Source organism: Ictidomys tridecemlineatus, chromosome 4 (assembly GCF_052094955.1).
Source record: "Ictidomys tridecemlineatus isolate mIctTri1 chromosome 4, mIctTri1.hap1, whole genome shotgun sequence".
Taxonomy (NCBI): domain Eukaryota; kingdom Metazoa; phylum Chordata; class Mammalia; order Rodentia; family Sciuridae; genus Ictidomys; species Ictidomys tridecemlineatus.
In genome coordinates, this window is record NC_135480.1 from 70,599,431 (window position 1) to 70,617,370 (window position 17,940).

The 17,940-nt window shown below is 39.0% G+C and overlaps 1 protein-coding gene and 1 long non-coding RNA gene across 2 annotated transcripts in view; one reads left to right on the forward strand and one right to left on the reverse strand.

Moving 5' to 3' along the window:
• The first annotated feature begins 5,595 nt into the window (after positions 1-5,595).
• Ankrd42 (ankyrin repeat domain 42) overlaps positions 5,596-17,940 on the forward strand; it is a 94,344-nt gene continuing 81,999 nt past the window's right edge. The window contains exons 1-2 of the mRNA XM_078044942.1: positions 5,596-5,641; positions 6,119-7,108. Of these exons, the coding sequence (XP_077901068.1) occupies positions 5,596-5,641; positions 6,119-7,108 (1,036 nt within the window). The remainder of the gene's footprint in view (positions 5,642-6,118; positions 7,109-17,940) is intronic.
• On the reverse strand, positions 11,981-14,946 carry LOC120889666 (uncharacterized). Its single transcript, XR_005733691.2, has 3 exons — positions 14,433-14,946; positions 13,827-13,880; positions 11,981-13,527 (listed from the first exon to the last, which is right to left on the reverse strand). It is a non-coding gene; the product is annotated as an uncharacterized LOC120889666 (long non-coding RNA).

Here is a 17,940-nt window from a genome sequence, read left to right on the forward strand (position 1 = left end):
AATTTTCAAATAGATGATGAACTTTCTTGGACATGCAGCCATTATACATGTTAAAGTGATATCCTATGTTTTTCTCCAAGAATCTTATGCTGCAGAGAAATCCAGTAAGAAAACCAAGTATTCATTGGAGTTATGAATTAAATGAATTTCAGTATACATGAACGCTGCAATGGAAGAAGTTTGGGGGGTCTGTGAATTAAAAAATGTAGGCTGAATTTTCTGTTATACATTTTTCTGGAGACACTGCATAAGTTTAATCAAACACAGGTATGGAGTGTTCAAAAGGAAGATGATATTCAAACCTATCAGCATACCAAGTGTATCCATAAGAGAGAAGAGGGCCAAGGACAATTCCTTGGGAAATAAAAAGCTGGCAGCTGGGAAGATAAGGGAAAAAAAGTGTTAAAGAAAGAAGGCAAATATTCTTGTCAGCAGCTCAACTCACAATAGCCAAGCTATGGAACAATGTAGGTGTCCCTCAACAGATGAATGGGTAAAGAAAATGTGGTATATACACACAATGGAATATTATTCAGCCATAAAGAATGAAATTAAGGCATTTGCTGGTAAATGGGTAGATCTTATTTCATGCTAAGTGAAATAAGACAATCCCCCCCAAAACCAAGGGCCAATTGTTCTGATTTATGGATGCTAAACCACAACAAGGGAGGATGGGGAGGGGAAGAATATAGAAGCCCATGGATTAGACAAAGGGAAACAAGGAAAAGGGACTGGGAAGGGGAACAGGAGAGAATAAAATTAGTTGGTCATAACACTCAGAGCCTTGTATACATGACCAGGGTAATTCTACATCATGTATGACCACACCTAAATAGAATTAAATTATACTCTATGTATGTATATTCTGTCTAAATACACTCTTACTTTCATGTATAATTAAATTTTTGGTTAAAAATAAGAGATTTAACATGGACACTGTCCTGAAGAATGTAAATATTATAAACCACAAATTCAAAGGGGGAAGGGAAGCAAAACAAAAAGAAACATCCCAATTAAAAAAAAAAAAAAAAGGCAAGAAAAGTAGAGTAGGAAAAACTTGGCAACAGGGAAAACCAAACAAAAAAAATCAACACCTTTAAGGGATGGGCTAGCCAACAAATTAAGTCACAAATATATGGTAAGACTGAGAAATACTTTAACTGCTGAGTATGGGTGCCAAGTCTAGGTACAAAGGGTAGCGTGGATGGGAGTTAATGAAATGTAAGGGTCTAACTTTGGAATGGAGGAAGGACAATGCTTTTTGTGAGATGGTCATTGGTAATTACTGTTGGAATTCAATTCCTATTTTTCCTGAGGTGGGAAGCCAGATGTGGGGTAATGATCTAGCGCCGCCCTAAATCTAGCTGCCTATTAGAATCACAGTGAAAGTTAAGAGATTCCTCATCTATCAAGTCTCATTTAGTTGATTCTCATTCAAGGGCACCTCAAATATTTAGAAAGCTCTGCAGTCAATTCTAATGAACAGCCAGATAGAGTAATCAATTTAGAAATCAGCCACCTTAGATTTTGGTACCAAAATCAGATAGAAAACTAATATTCAACACAGCCCTGGGAGCTAGAATTAGTAATCAACACTGAAAAGTGCACCAAGGAAAGCTAAAGGAAGCCCCAGAAAAGGTGGAACATTATATTTGAAATTTGAAAGTTCAAGTTTGCAAAAGAATAAAAGGAAGATTGTTGTGTATGCTCCAAAATGTAGACATTTCATTAAGTTTATACCTACTTTATAATATCTGGTCTTAGTGTAACTTTTCCAATTTTGATGGTCTGGAAAATACAAAGCAATCTCAAAGTAAGTTAGTTAAAAAACAAGTTAAAAATAACCATTGGGAAGAAAAAAATAAGGACTTATAATTTACAAATTTAGTAATTCCCATTGTAACAGTTTAACTCAAAATGAAGGTGTCTATATTCTAGTTATGTTTTTTTGGCTGGCCGGCTGGTCTTGCAGACTAGTTAGCACCCTGAAAGAGGTTTATGAAAAATATTCAGGAAAACCTAAAGAGGTATCTAACCACACCTGCAAATAGAAAGATGTAGTTGACTAAATAGGTAAATTGGAGGCAGAAATGAAAAGTCAAGAGCTTTTGTCAAATGCCTGAACTTCTGTGAAGCTGGAAGTTCTCTCCTAATCCTAAATGGGGTCAGCTCCCTGAGATAATGGGTACTTTGTTGGGCAGAGGAGGACAAGTTAAGTTAAATAAGGACCAAAATGTATTCACAGGGTACCTCAGAGAGGATTTGGAGGTAAGCACCAAAGAGAGAATAAGAATGCCTGGGAGTAAAAGAGAAGAGTACATGGGCAGTCAGGGTGATGTACATCTGTAGTTCCAGGTATCCAGGAAAGGCTGAGGCAGGAGGATCACTTGAGCCCAGGAGTTCCAGGACAGCCTGGAAAACAGTGAGACTATCCCATGGGGGTTTAGAGCACATGAGCAGAAAGAGATGGTAATTAAAACCCAAGTAACTTATATGACTATAGCTGGCCCTGCTCCCTTCTGTGGAACTAGATATCAAAAGGTGATTTGTGGGAGATGAGAGAGAGAGACCATACTTTATCACTTTACTCTGGAAAAGTTGGTGAAAGCAATTTTTACAAACCGGACCCACAATCTCCAACTCAAAAAACAAATTTCTATTCTCTGAAATGCTAGATGTCTCCTCCAGCGTGGATTCTGAACCTTGTTTCAACTGAGAAACTTCCTTTATTTTCTGATACCAGAGATGGAACCCAGGGTGCTTAACAATTGAGCCAGATATCCCCAGTCCTTTTTATATTTTATTTAAAGACAGGGCCTCCCTAAGTTGCGAGTTCTGGCTTTGAATTTGCATTCCTCCTGCCTAAGCCTCCCAAGCCACTGGGATTATAGGCATGTGCTACCACGCTCAACAAGAAACTTCCTTTAAAATTCGCCACTTACCTTGAAATCTTGTGCAAATCTGGTTTTTATATCTTTAATACACTGTTTTACTAAAATTGCTCTCCTCAGTATATCAATGATTTTTTTTGCTAAAACTAGTGTCCTTTTCTTAGCTACTTAATCTCTCTTGGCTCATTATTTCTTAAACTACCTTCTTTGCTTTATGTGACAGTACATGTTTTCCTTTGCTTCTATCTTTAATTTGGTAAGGATTTAAAGTTTTTTCCTAAATCAAAAGAACAATCATAAAAAATTGAAGAATACTTTCATACCTTCTCTTCACTTATGCATAATCACTGAATTAACAATATGGCATAGATCCTTTCTAAGCTTATGATTCTTTTAAAAAATTAAATGGGATTTCATATATATATAATTTTTTTCAATTTTTAAAATATTTTTTAGTTGTCAATGGACCTTTGACTTTATTTGTGGTGTTGAGAGTCGAAACCAGTGCCTCATACATGCTAGGCAAGTACTCTACCACTAAGTTACAACCCCAGCGAGCCCTCACATACATATATTATTTTACATCTTTTTTCACTGTTATCTTACAATTCTTTCCATGCTGATTAATTTCTTTAGATTTGCATTTCTACCACTCTGAAATATTCTGTATTATAAATGTAGTAAAATTTATTCAGCCATTTTTTTTACCAATGGATATTCAAGTTTTTTCCTAATTAATTATAAATACAAAGTGTTGTAATGACTATCATAAGATATGTACATCAGCAAGTTATTTTGAAGACTTTTCAACCAGACAGTTGCTGATTCATAGCTAATGTATATTTAAATTTTGAGAGAGGGCTGGGGTTATGGCTTAGTGGCAGAGCACTTGCCTCGCACGTGTGAGGCACTGGGTTCAATCTTCTACACCACAAAAAAAATAAACAAAATAAAGACTTAAAAAATAAAATTTTGAGAGAGCTGGTTAGGGTTATGTTAGCTTCATAATTGGGAACACTCCTCCTTTCTTAATGTTTTGTTTCTAGTGACTTTTGTCAAAGATAGAACACTTTAGGATATTCATTTAAAAAAAAAATTTTTTTTTTTGAGATAGGGTCTTGCCAAGCTGCTTAGGGTCTCACTAAGTTGTTGAGGCTGGCTTTGAACTTGCAATCTTTCTGCTTTAGACTCCTGAGATGCTGGGATTACAGATGTATGCCACCACGTCTGGCTCATTCTTGCTTTTATTTTTAATTCCTCTTAAGTTTATTTTTGGGGATTTAACCTTATCTGTTTCTCTGCTACTTGTTTCTGCTTCCTGTACTGACTCTTCTTCGTATGTGTGTACCCTTTAAAGGTTTGTCATGTGCTGCCTCATTCCCTCCATGAGTTCTTTCACTCTATATAACATAGCAAAAAGTAAAGCCTTTACCATTATTACAGAAGTGGCTACAAGCACTGTATTAATTTGGAGTCAGTTTTAGTAGGTTCCAACTCCTCAACTTTTAGTTATGCGATCTTGGCCAATATGAATTGTTTCTTCATCTGTAAAAATAAAAATAACAGTAAAGATTAGGTTCAAAGTTATCTGCGAACCATTTAGCATAAAATTGCTCATATTTATAACTCAATAAATATGAAAGACTAATGGCCACAGTTACCCATTTCTAAAATCAGATTGGAATGAAGACTAATCCCAAGCTTCTTTTTTAATAATAAAAAACCTTATTTTCAAACTTTATCTGTTCATCCACCTGACAATCTTTCAAGCCACCACACTCATCCACACAACAGCTTCCAACTAAGCCCTTTCCTTGAAGTAAATATTCCAGATGTTAAGAATGCCAAGATGGATAAGATATAGTCTCTACCTTCCAGAAGCTCAGAACCCCTGGAGGTTGGGGTGGAAGTGAGAACTGTTAAATAGGCAATTACAATACAAAGGTGATAAGTGACCTAATTGATATAGATTGTGGAAATTAAGACTCTGAGAATATGTGTAGCAAGATTGAAGGACCTAAATTGGACTCTTCATTCAGATATTTTTACTGTGTATTCTTAAGCAATAAACTTTTGTGCCTTTTTTTTTTAATCTGTAAAAAGGAATATCTATTTTGGAAGGCTGCAGTATAAATTATAGAAGAAAACTAAAATAAAGCACTCCATATAGTGGGGGTGGAGTGATTTATGAATTCAGTAAATGGCAGTTATTATTAATTACAAGATGCTATGTTCAAGAAAGGCAATTGTACCTCAAAAGAGAAGAGGTAGTGTCTGCAGAATTCCCCAAATGTGTCCTCTGGACAAAGCTGGAGGGTGGGATGATGGTTTGGGGATGGGGGAGGCAGGGTAGTTTTGGGTAGGAGGAACAGCACAGCACATATATTAAAAAGTGTTTCCAGGACCCCAGTTCATTATTCCTGAAGGGAGAAGATACGTGTGCCAAGGCATTAATAGTGGAAAAAACAGCTGAGAGGGGAAGCAAGATGGGCCATATCCCTGAAGGGCAGAAAACTCTTAGTATTTTCGGTTGCTGGCACAAAACCTGACCCATAAATTTACAACAAATAGTGAATGGAAGCGATTGTGTTAATCAATGGAGTTGGAGAGAAAGATTTAGTCAGATTGTTGAATAGGAACATGTTACAGTGGAAGAAATCTGGATTTGAGGTTAGAAGACCTGGAGCAGTCTTTTGACGAATGAATGACCTGTGTTTTACACCGGCTTTACAACTTACCTGCTGTCCGACGTTAGAAAATTACTGATATATTGAGTCTTGACCTGTAAAACGGGGATTAACACCTATCGAGATAATCACAGAACCCGGCATTAGTAGGCACTCAATAACGCCAGCGGCTGTAGCTGCTAAATTCTCTCTTAGGTCTTTCTCAATATTTGTGAAATGACAGGATAAGAACAGATTTTCTTCCAATCAGCACTGAAAAAGTATATTAGGTTTGCCAAGGACGAAAAGGCCCCACCCGGCCCGCGCTACACAGGTCACCTATGCAGACTGCAGTCCTGGGGCCTCCATTTGGGTCGCTGAGCGATAGAGGGCGAGATGGATGACAAGCTGTTCTCAAGACGAACCTCAGGCTTCGATAGGTTCTTCAAGACGGATCAAAAAATCTCACCGAATACTGATCCACACCTCCTTCCCTCCGCTCTAGAAGCAAAGCCTTGAAAAAGGTGAAAGGAAGGAAGTAGGAAGTGACGTATCAATAAGCAAACGGAAATTACCGCACTACGCCGGAAGTTTACTCGTTTCCAAGGCAACGGCTCCGCCACCACTCCCTCCAGGTGGCCGGAGTCGGGACGCTGGAAAGCGACTCAGAGGAAAGGGCTTCCGCCGACGGCGGCCGCCGCCACAGCGACTCGCGGGGAGTAGTAAATGAAGACGGCGGCCGCCGTACCAGCCATCATGCGTGGAAGGTAAACGGCCGACACGGTTCTCACGGCGCCCATTCCAGGGGAAGAGTTGCCGAAGCCCAGGGACTTTGTCTCGCCGACAACAGGGAGAGAAAACGTGAAGAAGGCGACAATCGCCTCAAGGTCTCCTTGGGAAGAGTGGGTGAAGACGTCGGCTTCTCCCGCAGGGACTCGCGGAGAGTCGTTGGAGACATAGGCCACCACCGCTGTGCCTTTCGGGAGAGAGTCAAGGGAGATGGTGGTCACCGTCACAGCAGCTCTTGGGTGAAAGTGAGGGGAGACCGCGGCTTCCCCAGCAGCGACTTGAGTTCAAGTGACGTCGGCGACCCGCACTCGAGCGACTCTGGTGCTACAGTCAGAGACCACAACCGCCGACTCAGTGGCTCTTGGGAGAGAGGGAGTGTGGATGGTAGCCACTACCCCAGTAGTTCTTGGGACGGAGTAAGTGAGGACCGCGGCTATGTGGCCAGCGACTCCTCGGGGGTGAGCGTTAGCGAAAACGCCGGTCGCCGTCTCCGTGGCTTCCGGGAGAGAGAAAGTGAAGACGAAGGTTCCCGAGGTAGGGTTTCTTGGGAGAGAGCAAGCAGGGAGGACTCTGGCTACCGTCCCAGCGACGACGACGAAGACGGCTGCAGCCGCTACAGTGGCTCCTGGGTGAGAGCAAGTGAAGACCGCCGCAGCAGCAGGGGCCTGGATTCCACTCCTCCCGGGAGTCTGAGGGATTGCACCATGCCTGGGGTGGCCAATTCGGGCCCTTCCTCTTCCTTTAAGGAGACTGCAAACACGTGTGAGTCAGACTATTTTGTTGGCTCTTGACTTTGCCACACTTCTTTTCACACATCAGCCCACAGCAGCCCTAGTCTCTGCTGGCATTTTCCGTTTAGAATAGTCACGCCTTCTTTCCCCTTCTTTATTTTCACTGATTCCCCAGACTATTCACCCATCCGTCATCATCTCTCATTTCCCCCTTTATTTTGATCCGCATCCTTTGAAACTTCTTGCTCAAATTGACATCAACTCTGGTTTAATCTTTTGGATCCTTTTAAGTTATTACCTGACTTCTCTGCAGTATTTGATCCTGTGGAGATAATAATTTAGGCTCACCTAGTTTTTTTTTTTTCTTTTCACTCTATTGGGTCTTCTCCTTTGCTGACTTACTTTACTCTATTCTTAAGTGTTGTTTTCTTCCCTTGATGGTGCCATCTAAAAGTGGTCCCTTTTTTTTTTCCTGTCATGTACTGTGGCTTCTGTTCTGTGTTATTCATTCAAATCTTCATAAATATTTAGTGTCTACCGTGGGCAGTGTTGCAAGGAAATAACATTAAAGAAGGCAGGCGCATAATCTGTCTTATACTGACTAATGTGATTAAGTATTGGAAAGGAACATAAAAATAAAGTTCCATTGGTTTTATTATGGGGTGAGAAGAGGGTCAGAAAAAGCTTTCTACAGGCCTAACACTGAGGCCTGAATTCCACATCTCTCCTCTAAACTGCAAACTTAAGTATGCATCTCTTTTTTGGAAAACTTCCTTGGGCACCTCAAGATTATGATACCCAAAATGTAATTTTTTTTGGGGGAGGGTGCTGGGGATTGAACCCTGGACCTTGTGCAGCAAGGCAAGCACTCTACCAACTGAGCTATATTTCCAGCCCAAAATGCAATTTTGTATCCATAAACTCTTATATCCCTTAATGTTTTCTATCGCAATGGCAAGATTGCATTTAAGTGACTAAAATACTTTGGATTTATTCCACTACTCTTTCCTTATTTCACCCACTATACTCATCCAAGTTCAGGTCATCCTTTTTCCATTACTATCTGTTGAATTTGTTTTCATTTGTTTCACTGCTACTGTCTTAGTTGAGGGTCTCAATTATTCTGGTCTAAAGTGGTATTTATGTTCTTACATAGTCTCCCTGACTCGCTAATCTTGCCGTTTTGCCCCCTAGTCAATAATTTTCTCACTACCAGCCATATAAACTCATTGTTAAAAATCTGATCATTTAATTCCTTTTTTAAAAAAGATAGTACACTCTGTCTTTATATTTTAACTTTCTATTTCATTACCATCATACTTCTATCTCATTCTCCCACTTATTCTTCAATGTAGGTTTTTTTTTTTCTGGTAGTTAGGGAAATTGGAACAGTTTCTGTTTGTTTAGTGTGTATGTTTTAGTTCAACTTTGCTATAGCTTGAATCTGGAAATAGATCATCCTAGTTTCAATTTATCTTCTCTTTGACAGTTAGGAATCCTACTTGAAATCTCTGCCTTCAATTTCCTTAGGTATAAAATAGTATCAGACTTAGCTTGCAGGGCTCAGATAACAGGCATAAAATGTCTGGTACAGTGTGGGTGATTAATGGGTATTTGTTGAAAAAAGTTAGCAGAAAATGATATCTCATTACATCATTATGCTGGATTTTTGTATAATTTGCCAACATGCTGACCCATAGTGGATGAAATGAGTGCAATTTAATAGAAATGTAACTGAATTGTGCCTGAGGTACTTTGGATTTTGTTAATAACATACACTAATTATACAAATTAATGGGATTCATGGTGATATTTCCATACATGCACATATCACATGTTCATAGTGCCCATCCACTCTCCTTTCAATCCCTCCACTCCCTGACTGTGGCACCTTTCTCATTATATTTTTCTACTTTCAAATAACTTTTTTTTCCCTTAAGTTCCTCGTATGAAATACTTTCTGTGTCTGGCTTATTTCACCTAACATGATATCCTTCAGTTCCACCCATTTTGCTGCAAAGATAGGATTTTATTCTTTTTTTTTTTAGTACTTTTTTTTTCTTCACCCCTGCCTCAGACTTCTGAGTGCCCAGCTCATTATTCTTCATTACCGAACAATACTCCATTGTGTATGAATACTGTATTTCCTTTATCCATTCATCTATGTATTGGTACCTAGGCTGATTCCATAGCTTGGTTATTGTGAATGTGCATCAGTAAACATGGGTATGTTGGTATCTCTCTCTTTTTAAATATCTATCTTCTTTTTTATACCTTTATTTTATTTTTATGTGGTACTAAGAATTGAACCCAGTCCTTATAAATGCTAGGTGACTGCTCTACCACTGATCCACAACCCTAGTCCTGTGTAGGTATCTCTTTTTGTTATGATGACTTCAGGTATATACCCAGGAAAGGTAAAGCTGGATTATATGATAGTTTCATTTTTAGTTTTTTGAGGAATCTCCATATTGTTTTGTATAGTGACTGTACTAATTAATTTTCCTACCAATAGTTTATAAGCATTCCTTTTTTTCTACATTCTTGCCAGTGTTTTTTGTTTGTTTTGTTTTTTGCTTATTTGTTTTGGTAATATTCATTCTAACTGGGGTAAGATGGACCCTATTATAATCTGGATTTGCATTTCCTTAATGGCTAATGATATTGAGATTTTTTTCATGTTTATTGGCCATTTGTACTTCTTTTTTGAGAAATATGTATTCAGCTCATTTGCTCATTTAAAAATTATATTACTTGTTTTTTACTTGTTAAGTTTTTTTGAGTTCTTATATATTCTAGAATTATTCATCTTAGGTCAGATGAATAGCTGGCAAATATTTTTTTTCTTTACTATGTCGATTGTTTCCTTTGCTGTGTCGATACTTTTTAGATTGATGTTATCCCATTTGTCATATTTTGCTTTTGTTGCCTGTGCTTTTGGAGTCCTGTCCAGAAACTCATTTCCTGTACCATTGTTAAGTACCAGTATCTTGAAGTATTTCTCCTATGTTTTCCTCTGGTAGTTTTAGAATTTCAGGGCTTTCCTTAAGGTTTTTGATTTATTTTTGAGTTGATTTTTGTACAGGGTAAGAGGAGTTAAGTTTCAATCTTTTGCATGCAGATATCGAGTTTTCCCAACACTTTTTGTTAAAACATTGGGCTCTCTGTTCTGTTCCATTGGTTTATATGTCTATTTTTATGCTGTTATACTGCTGATTTGATTACTGTGGCTCTGTAGTGTATCTTGAAATCAGGTTGTTTTGGCCACTTGGGATCTTTTGTACTTCTATATGAATTTTAGGATTGTATTTCCTAGTTCTGTAAAGAATGCCATTAGTATTTTGAAAGGGATTGCATTGAATCTTTAAATCTCTTTGGAGAGTATGAACATTTTTTTAAAATATTTTTTTGAGTTGTAGATGGCCACAACACCTTTATTTTGTTTATTTATTTCTATGTGGTGCTGAGGAAGGAACCCAGTGCCCCACATGTTCGAGGGAAGTGCTCTACCACTGAGCCACAACCCCAGCCGACAGTATAATTAATTAATGTTATTAATTCTTTAAATCAATGAATATGGAGGTCTTTCCATCTTTTAATGTCTTCTTTAATTTCTTTTATTAGTGCTTGGAATTTTCATTGAATTTCATTGAAACTTCTTAGTTAAGTTTATCCCTAGGTTTTTTAAAATTGTTTTTGTGGCTATTGCAAATGGGGTTACTTTTATGGTTTGTCAGCAAATTCATAACTGATAGAGAAAAACTACCCATTTCTGATTTTTGATTTTGTATTCTGCTATTTTACTGAATTCATTTGTCAGTTTCTAAGAGTCTTTTGGTGCAGTCTTTAGGTTTTTCTGTTTAGAATCATATCATCTGCAAATTTGACTTCCTCCTTTCCTAGTTGTACACCTTTTATTTTTCTTGCCCAGTTGCTACAACTAAAACTTCTGATACTTTAGAGCAGTGAGAATGGACACCCTTGTCTTGTTCTTGATTGTTTTTTTTCATGGTGCTTGTTATTGAATCCAGGGGCCACTCTACCACTGAAGCCACATTCCCAGCCCTTTTATTTTTATTTTGGGATAGTGTCTTTAAAAGTTGCTGAGGTTGGCTTTGAACTTGTACTTCTCCTGCTTGAGCCTCCTGAGTAATTGTTTTTATAGGTGTGCACCAATGTGTCCACTGAAGTTCATAATCTCAGAGGAAATGATTTTCATTTTTCCCTATTCAGTATGATGTTGGCTATGAGTTTGTCATATATAGCCTTTATTATGTTGAGGTATGATCCTTCTATACCTAATTTTTTCAGGAATTTTATCATAAAGGAATGTTGAATTTTATCAAATACTTTTTTCTGACTCTTGAGATGATAATATGAATTATTTTTTTTAATTAGAAAAAAATTTTTCTTTCGTAGGGTATTATTACTATGTCACCTTAGCTAATCTTGAACTCCTGGGCTCAAGTGATCCTTCTGTCAGCTTCCCAGATAGCTGGGAGTAAAGGTATATATACCCAGCTGATTTTTATTACTTTTATCCTTCATCTTATTTGTATTACATTTGTTGATCTGCATATGTTGAGTTTATTTATTTATTTATTTTTGCTATACTGCTATGCTATATCCCCAGACCTTGATTTGTTTATGTTGAATCATACTTGCATCCCTGAAATGAAACTGATGTGATATGATATATGATCTTTTTAATGTGCTATTAAATTTGATTTGCTAGTATTTTGTTGAGGACTTATGCATTTATGTTTATCAGAGATATTGGTCTCTTTTTTTGTTGTGTTTTTGTCAGGTTTTGGAAACAGGGTTAAGCTAGCCTTATAGAATGAGTGTGGAAGTGAAAGACCCTCAGATCCCCAGCCCGGAATGAAACACGTGAAACGCTGGCTGCAAAAGCAAGAGGCAGTTTATTACTACACAGGCGCCTGCGGGTGCTCAGCAATGCCTCAGCCGAAGCTTCGGTGAACTGGCACACCGGGCTTTAGGGTACAGATCTTTTATAGGGAGCAGGGGGTTAGTTTTCAGCTTAGCACAGCAACAGTCATTTTATTGGTTCCTCTGAATCCAGCATTTAGGTCACCTAGGGGGTAAACTTGTTTTTCCACTTTATGTTCTCTGAAAAACCATAAAATTGCATCCTGTCCTTTCTGTTCCTGTTTTTACCCTGTTTGCTTAAGCCTGCCCTGGTCTCTGGGTTATCTAAATAGAACAACATCTTGTGGTTTTATCGTTGTGCAAGACTTGAATTTCCATGTTCCCGTGGTGGGGTCTCTCACTCCCCCCTTTTCTATATCATGGATAGAATCTTATATCCATTGTTCTGTCTGTTCGAGTTCTTGGACCAGATCAGTCTGTGATCCTGCTTGTTGCTGGAGCAACTGGTATTGTTGAGTAAGGACCATGGTTTGGATTATAGAAAGTCTCTCTTTCATGAACTGCATCACTGTCTGGGTGGTGAGGGAACCTTTTGGTCTCCAAGTACGGGGTTAGGCCCTATTAAATTAGTCGCAACTGGGGTTTGGGTTAACTTAATTATAAATATGAAGCCTGGGTCATATCCAGCCATGTACCATCGGAGACCCCACGCTCTACCGGCAAGCCAGGGATTTATTGTTCTTTTACCTTTCGGAGTAAAGTTTATTTTTAAGTGGCAGCCTGATCCTGTTTTGCCCGTGTAGTTCTTGGCTACCTGTATTAGATCCCAGCTTGAGGTGGGGTTCCAGTAGGTATCCCCTGTGGTCTCGCAACCCCAGGAGGAGCAGAAAAATGTGTCATCTCCCCCACAAGTACGTATTTGGGCTGGATTTCTACCGTCTCTCGGGCAGACATAGAAGCTATCCAAGGGACAGGGACAGGCTTCTTGGATCTTATGATGGAGGCGTTGATTCCCTTTAATATCTAGGGCTTGTCCCCACATTGGCTTGCAAGGATCAAGGAAAAGAGGGGGCCACCAGGTTCCAGGGTAATGGGTAGCTGTGATGGACCAAGCTATTATCCCATTTGGAGTGAGTACTTGCCAAGTTTGACTCATAGGGACATGGGGACTAGCATTTGATGCAGGGAGAGCGAAATACAAGGCAAGGAGAATCAACAGCGGGTAAGTCTTATCTTTAGCGGGTTCTGGGTGCGTTGCAGCTTCCATCCTGGATTTGGAGAGGTGTCTGTGGAATCTTGTGGATGTGCAGCCTTTACGTGGGAAGCATGGATCCAGGCGGTGATGCCGTCCACTTTGACTGCAGTAGGAGTGGTCAACAGAACGGTGTAGGGTCCCTTCCACCGTGGTTCGAGGTTCTTATTCTGGTGTCTGCGCACCCAGACGGTGTCTCCAATTTCGAAGGAATGTGGCACTGAGGGGGTTTTGAGCTCTTCCTTATATGCCGCTGCCAATGGTTTCCAAACCTGGTTCTGGACTAGTTGCAGTGCGCGCAAATGAGTCTGCATAGATGGGGTAGGGGAGGCATAGATTTCAGGTTCATAAAAGTTAACAGTGGGTGGTGGGGCACCGTACATAATTTCAAATGGGGTTAATCCCTGAGGGCCTGGGGTATTCCCGGCCGATATAAAACTAAAGGTAGGAGTTGTACCCAGTCTCTAGTGCCAGTTTCAAGCGTTAATTTGGTTAAAGTCTCCTTGATGGTCCTATTCATTCTTTCTACCTGTCCTGAGCTTTGGGGTCTATAAGCACAATGTAATTTCCAATTAATCCCCAATGTATTGGCCACCATCTGACTTACCTGAGAGGTGAAGGCAGGCTCGTGAGGACCGTGGACGAAGACTCAGGATTTCACCTGCAAGATAAGGTCAAGGTTAAAAGTCCCTTCTGCAGGCCAGCCGATGTTGAATGCTGGCCATTCTGAGGTACAAAGTGTTTTCCATTTCTTTTTCTTGACTTCTACGGACAGATTGTTTGCCCGATTTTGAATGTCCTGCCAATGATCTAAAGTGAGGCTCAAAGGAGTTGTTATTGATTGTCCCATGCTGGTTCCAGATAGAAAGAAAAGGTAAAGGAGCAAACACAAAGACACGAAAACGAGACCAAACAGGAAGAGCGCTGTGCAGCTTCGGCAGAAACCGAAACTATCAGATGGCCTGAGAGAAGTTCGTACTTCTCTGTTGCCTACTAAGACAGTGTATCCTTCGGAAACACTGGGGGTCCCTACGAAATGGACCCGTCTAATCCCTGGGACGTCTCCCAGGGTGGCAGGGGAGAAGTCCGAGTTCGTCAACTCCTTCTCAAGCTGCCTCTGAATACCTGATGACTACGCGTAGTCTTACAAACGCTGCGCAAGACATTGAACACAAGACCAACAAAACCAATGAGCTCGAGCTGGCCAGCTTACCTCCTTACCTCCCAGTGATGTCGAGTGTTTTCCAGATAGGGATCTGGGTAGAAGTGATCTTGGTGGGACCTCCAAAATGAAAGACCCTCAGATGTCCAGCCCGGAATGAAACACACGAAAGAGGCAGTTTATTACTACACAGGCGCCTGCGGGTGCTCAGCAATGCCTCAGCCGAAGCTTCGGTGAACTGGCACACCGGGCTTTAGGGTACAGATCTTTTATAGGGAGCAGGGGGTTAGTTTTCAGCTTAGCACAGCAACAGTCATTTTATTGGTTCCTCTGAATCCAGCATTTAGGTCACCTAGGGGGTAAACTTGTTTTTCCACTTTATGTTCTCGGAGAAACCATAAAATTGCATCCTGTCCTTTCTGTTCCTGTTTTTACCCTATTTGCTTAAGCCTGCCCTGGTCTCTGGGTTATCTAAATAGAACAACATCTTGTGGTTTTATCGTTGTGCAAGACTTGAATTTCCATGTTCCCGTGGTGGGGTCTCTCATTAGGATTCCTTCCCTTTCAAATATATGGAATGATTTGAGAAGGATTGGTGTTAGTTCTTTAAAAGTTTGGTAAAATTTAGCAGTGAAGCCATCTGGTCCTGTGCTTTCCTTTGTTGGGAGACTTTTTTTCAGTAATTCAGTCTTATTCTTTGTTAATTGGTCTAGTCATGATTTTTATATTTTCTTGGTTCAGTTTACTAGTTCATGTGTGTCCAGTGATTTGTCCATTTCTTTTAGATTTACCAATTTGTCAGCATAGAGTTTTAAAAAAATTATCCCTAGTGATCCTTTGCATTTCTATGGTAGCAATTGTAACGTCTCCTTTTTCAGATCTAATTTTATTTATTTAGCTCTTTTTTTTCTCTCTCTTTTGTGTAATCTAGCTAAAAGGTTTGTGGATTTTATCTTTTCAAGAAACAACTCCTTGTTTCCTTGATCCTTTGTATTGTTCTTTTAGACTCCTTTTCCTTTATTTATTTATTATTTGTTCCCTTCTACTAATTTGGGGTTTGGTTTGTTCTTGTTTTTCTAAGACAATGAGATGTACCATTAGGTTGTTTATTTGAAATGTTACTATTTTTTTGATGTAGGCACTTGATGCCATAAACTTTCAGTATTTTTCTGTATTCCACAGATTTGGGTGTGTTTTATTTCATTTGTTTCAAGGAATTTTAAAAATTTCCTTCTGACTTTCTCAATGAAAGTCAAGAGCATGTTATTCAGTCTTTATGTATTTATAGAATTTGTAAAGTTTCTCTTGCTATTGAGTTTTAGTTTCATTTCATTGTGATCAGGTATAGGACATGATTTCAATTTTTTTTCAATTTTAAAAACTTGTTTCATGGCCTAATATATGATCATTATAATTCTTCTGTTTAAAATTCCCCAGTGAGTCAGGCATGGTGGCACATGCCTGTAATCCCAGCATCTTGGGAGGCTAAGGCAAGAGCATTGCAAGTTCAAAGCCAGTTCCAGCAACTTAGTGAGGCCCTAAGAAACTTAGCGAGACCCTGTCTCAAAATAAAAAATAAAAAAAGATCTGGGGATGTGGTGAAGCTCCTCTGGGTTCAATCTCATGTATCAATCAATCAATCAATCAATCAATCAATCAGTTAATCCTCAATGATTCTCCACTGTATGCTCAAGGGGAAGGTTGTGTTTTTTTTTTTGTTATTTGTATTTTCACAACTTCTACCATAGTCTATCCCTTGTCTTGTTCAAGCCTCTTCTACTTTATGCTTCAGCAATAGGACTTTTATTTTCTTATTTTTAAAATTTAAACCATATCCTAATGTTCATTTTTGTCTAGGATGCCTTTCACAGCTCCCAACCTTACTTGATAAACTCCACTGCTCCCACTTTACTTGGTAAACTCCTGATAATTCTTGAAGTTTCGTCTAAGATTTTACCTTCTCTGGGAATCTTTTTCTATTCCCTTGCCCTCCTGTTCTAGCTGAGTTGGAAGTTATCTGTGGTTACATACATTCCTGTAAATATTTTGGTCATTGCTCTTACCATGTTATGTTTTTTTTTTGGCACCGGGGATTGAACTCAGAGGTACTTGACCACTGAGCCATACTCCAGCCCTATTTTATATTTATCTAGAGACAGGGTCTCACTGAATTGCTTAGCACTTTGCCATTGCTGAGGCTGGCTTTGAACCCTCGATTCTCTTGTCTCAGCCTCCCAAACTGCTGGGATTACTTACAAGTGTGTACTATCATGCCCGGCCCTATCATGTTATTTCCTAAATTGTGTTTATTTCTTCTCTACTAATCTGAGAATACTTCATCTTTTATTTTATGGTTACACTAATTCTAAGTGAATGGTGTATGAATTAATGAGTTAATTTGGAAAGGGATGTGGTGATAAAAATTCCATAAAATCATATGGGTCCAAATTATGGAAGAGCACAGATCATCATTCAGAGATTTTGGACTTTGTTCTATAGACTAGCAGTAGCCAATGAGTAGCAGTTTGGAATCGGGGCTTGGTGATCAGGATAGTATCCTTGTACAAAATGGGAGTAGAGTGGGTAGAATTCTACTTGTTGTACTGGTTTAAAGAAAACGTATTTAATCCATGTCTATTTTCCATCATGTTTTGTAATGCTTGGTACAAGATAGATATTCAGAAGGATTTTGAGTACATTTATACTGTTTTGCCAAGAGTTAGTAGAAGATGTGATTCTAGTACAAGATAAGATTATCTAGCCTTAACAAATTAACATTCTACTGGATATGGTGGCATGTGTCTGTAGTACCAGCCACTTGAGAGACTGAGATAGAAGGATTGATGAATCAGTTTGTACAACATAATGAGACCCTATCAAAAGTAATTAGAAGAAATTAATATTCTGATTATAAATATGTCAATACAAGTTAGTTTAGTTGTTTTCAGAGTAACTTTTCAATATTTTTTTTGGGTTAGTTTTGCTTAGGGGGAATGATTGCATTGAACTATGTACTCCTTCTTGCTTCTTTAGTAACTGTCTCTTCATACTTAGATAATTTTTATTGCCTCTGGTTCACAATGCACATTAAATATTTCGCAGAACAGTAAGCCTGACAATGCACTCTTGATGTTTAATAGGTTGAATTATAGAATATAAACCACTAGAGTGTATGCACTAAAAATTGTGACCAGCCATTTCTTTCTTACTATAAGACAAATAAATTAGAAAGAAAAACATATTGATAAAATATATCCATATGTGAGATAGGCTCTGGTAAACTTTTCTTAACTGGAAAGTAGGTCTCTCCCCCCCCCCCTTACAGTATCGGGGATTGGACCAGGACCTTACCTATATTAGGCAAGTAAGTGCTCTACTTCTGAGCTACATTCCAAGCCCAGGTAGTCTATTTTTTGTTTTAAAGAAAACACTGAGCATATTTCAAAATGGTCATGTTCCCTTCCCCCATATCAAAGATGTGAGGAGACTGTTCTTCACTTCTCGTAGTAGTATCCTCATGTTGCTTCTGAAGGTAAAATATATGAAAGTGTAGGGGTTT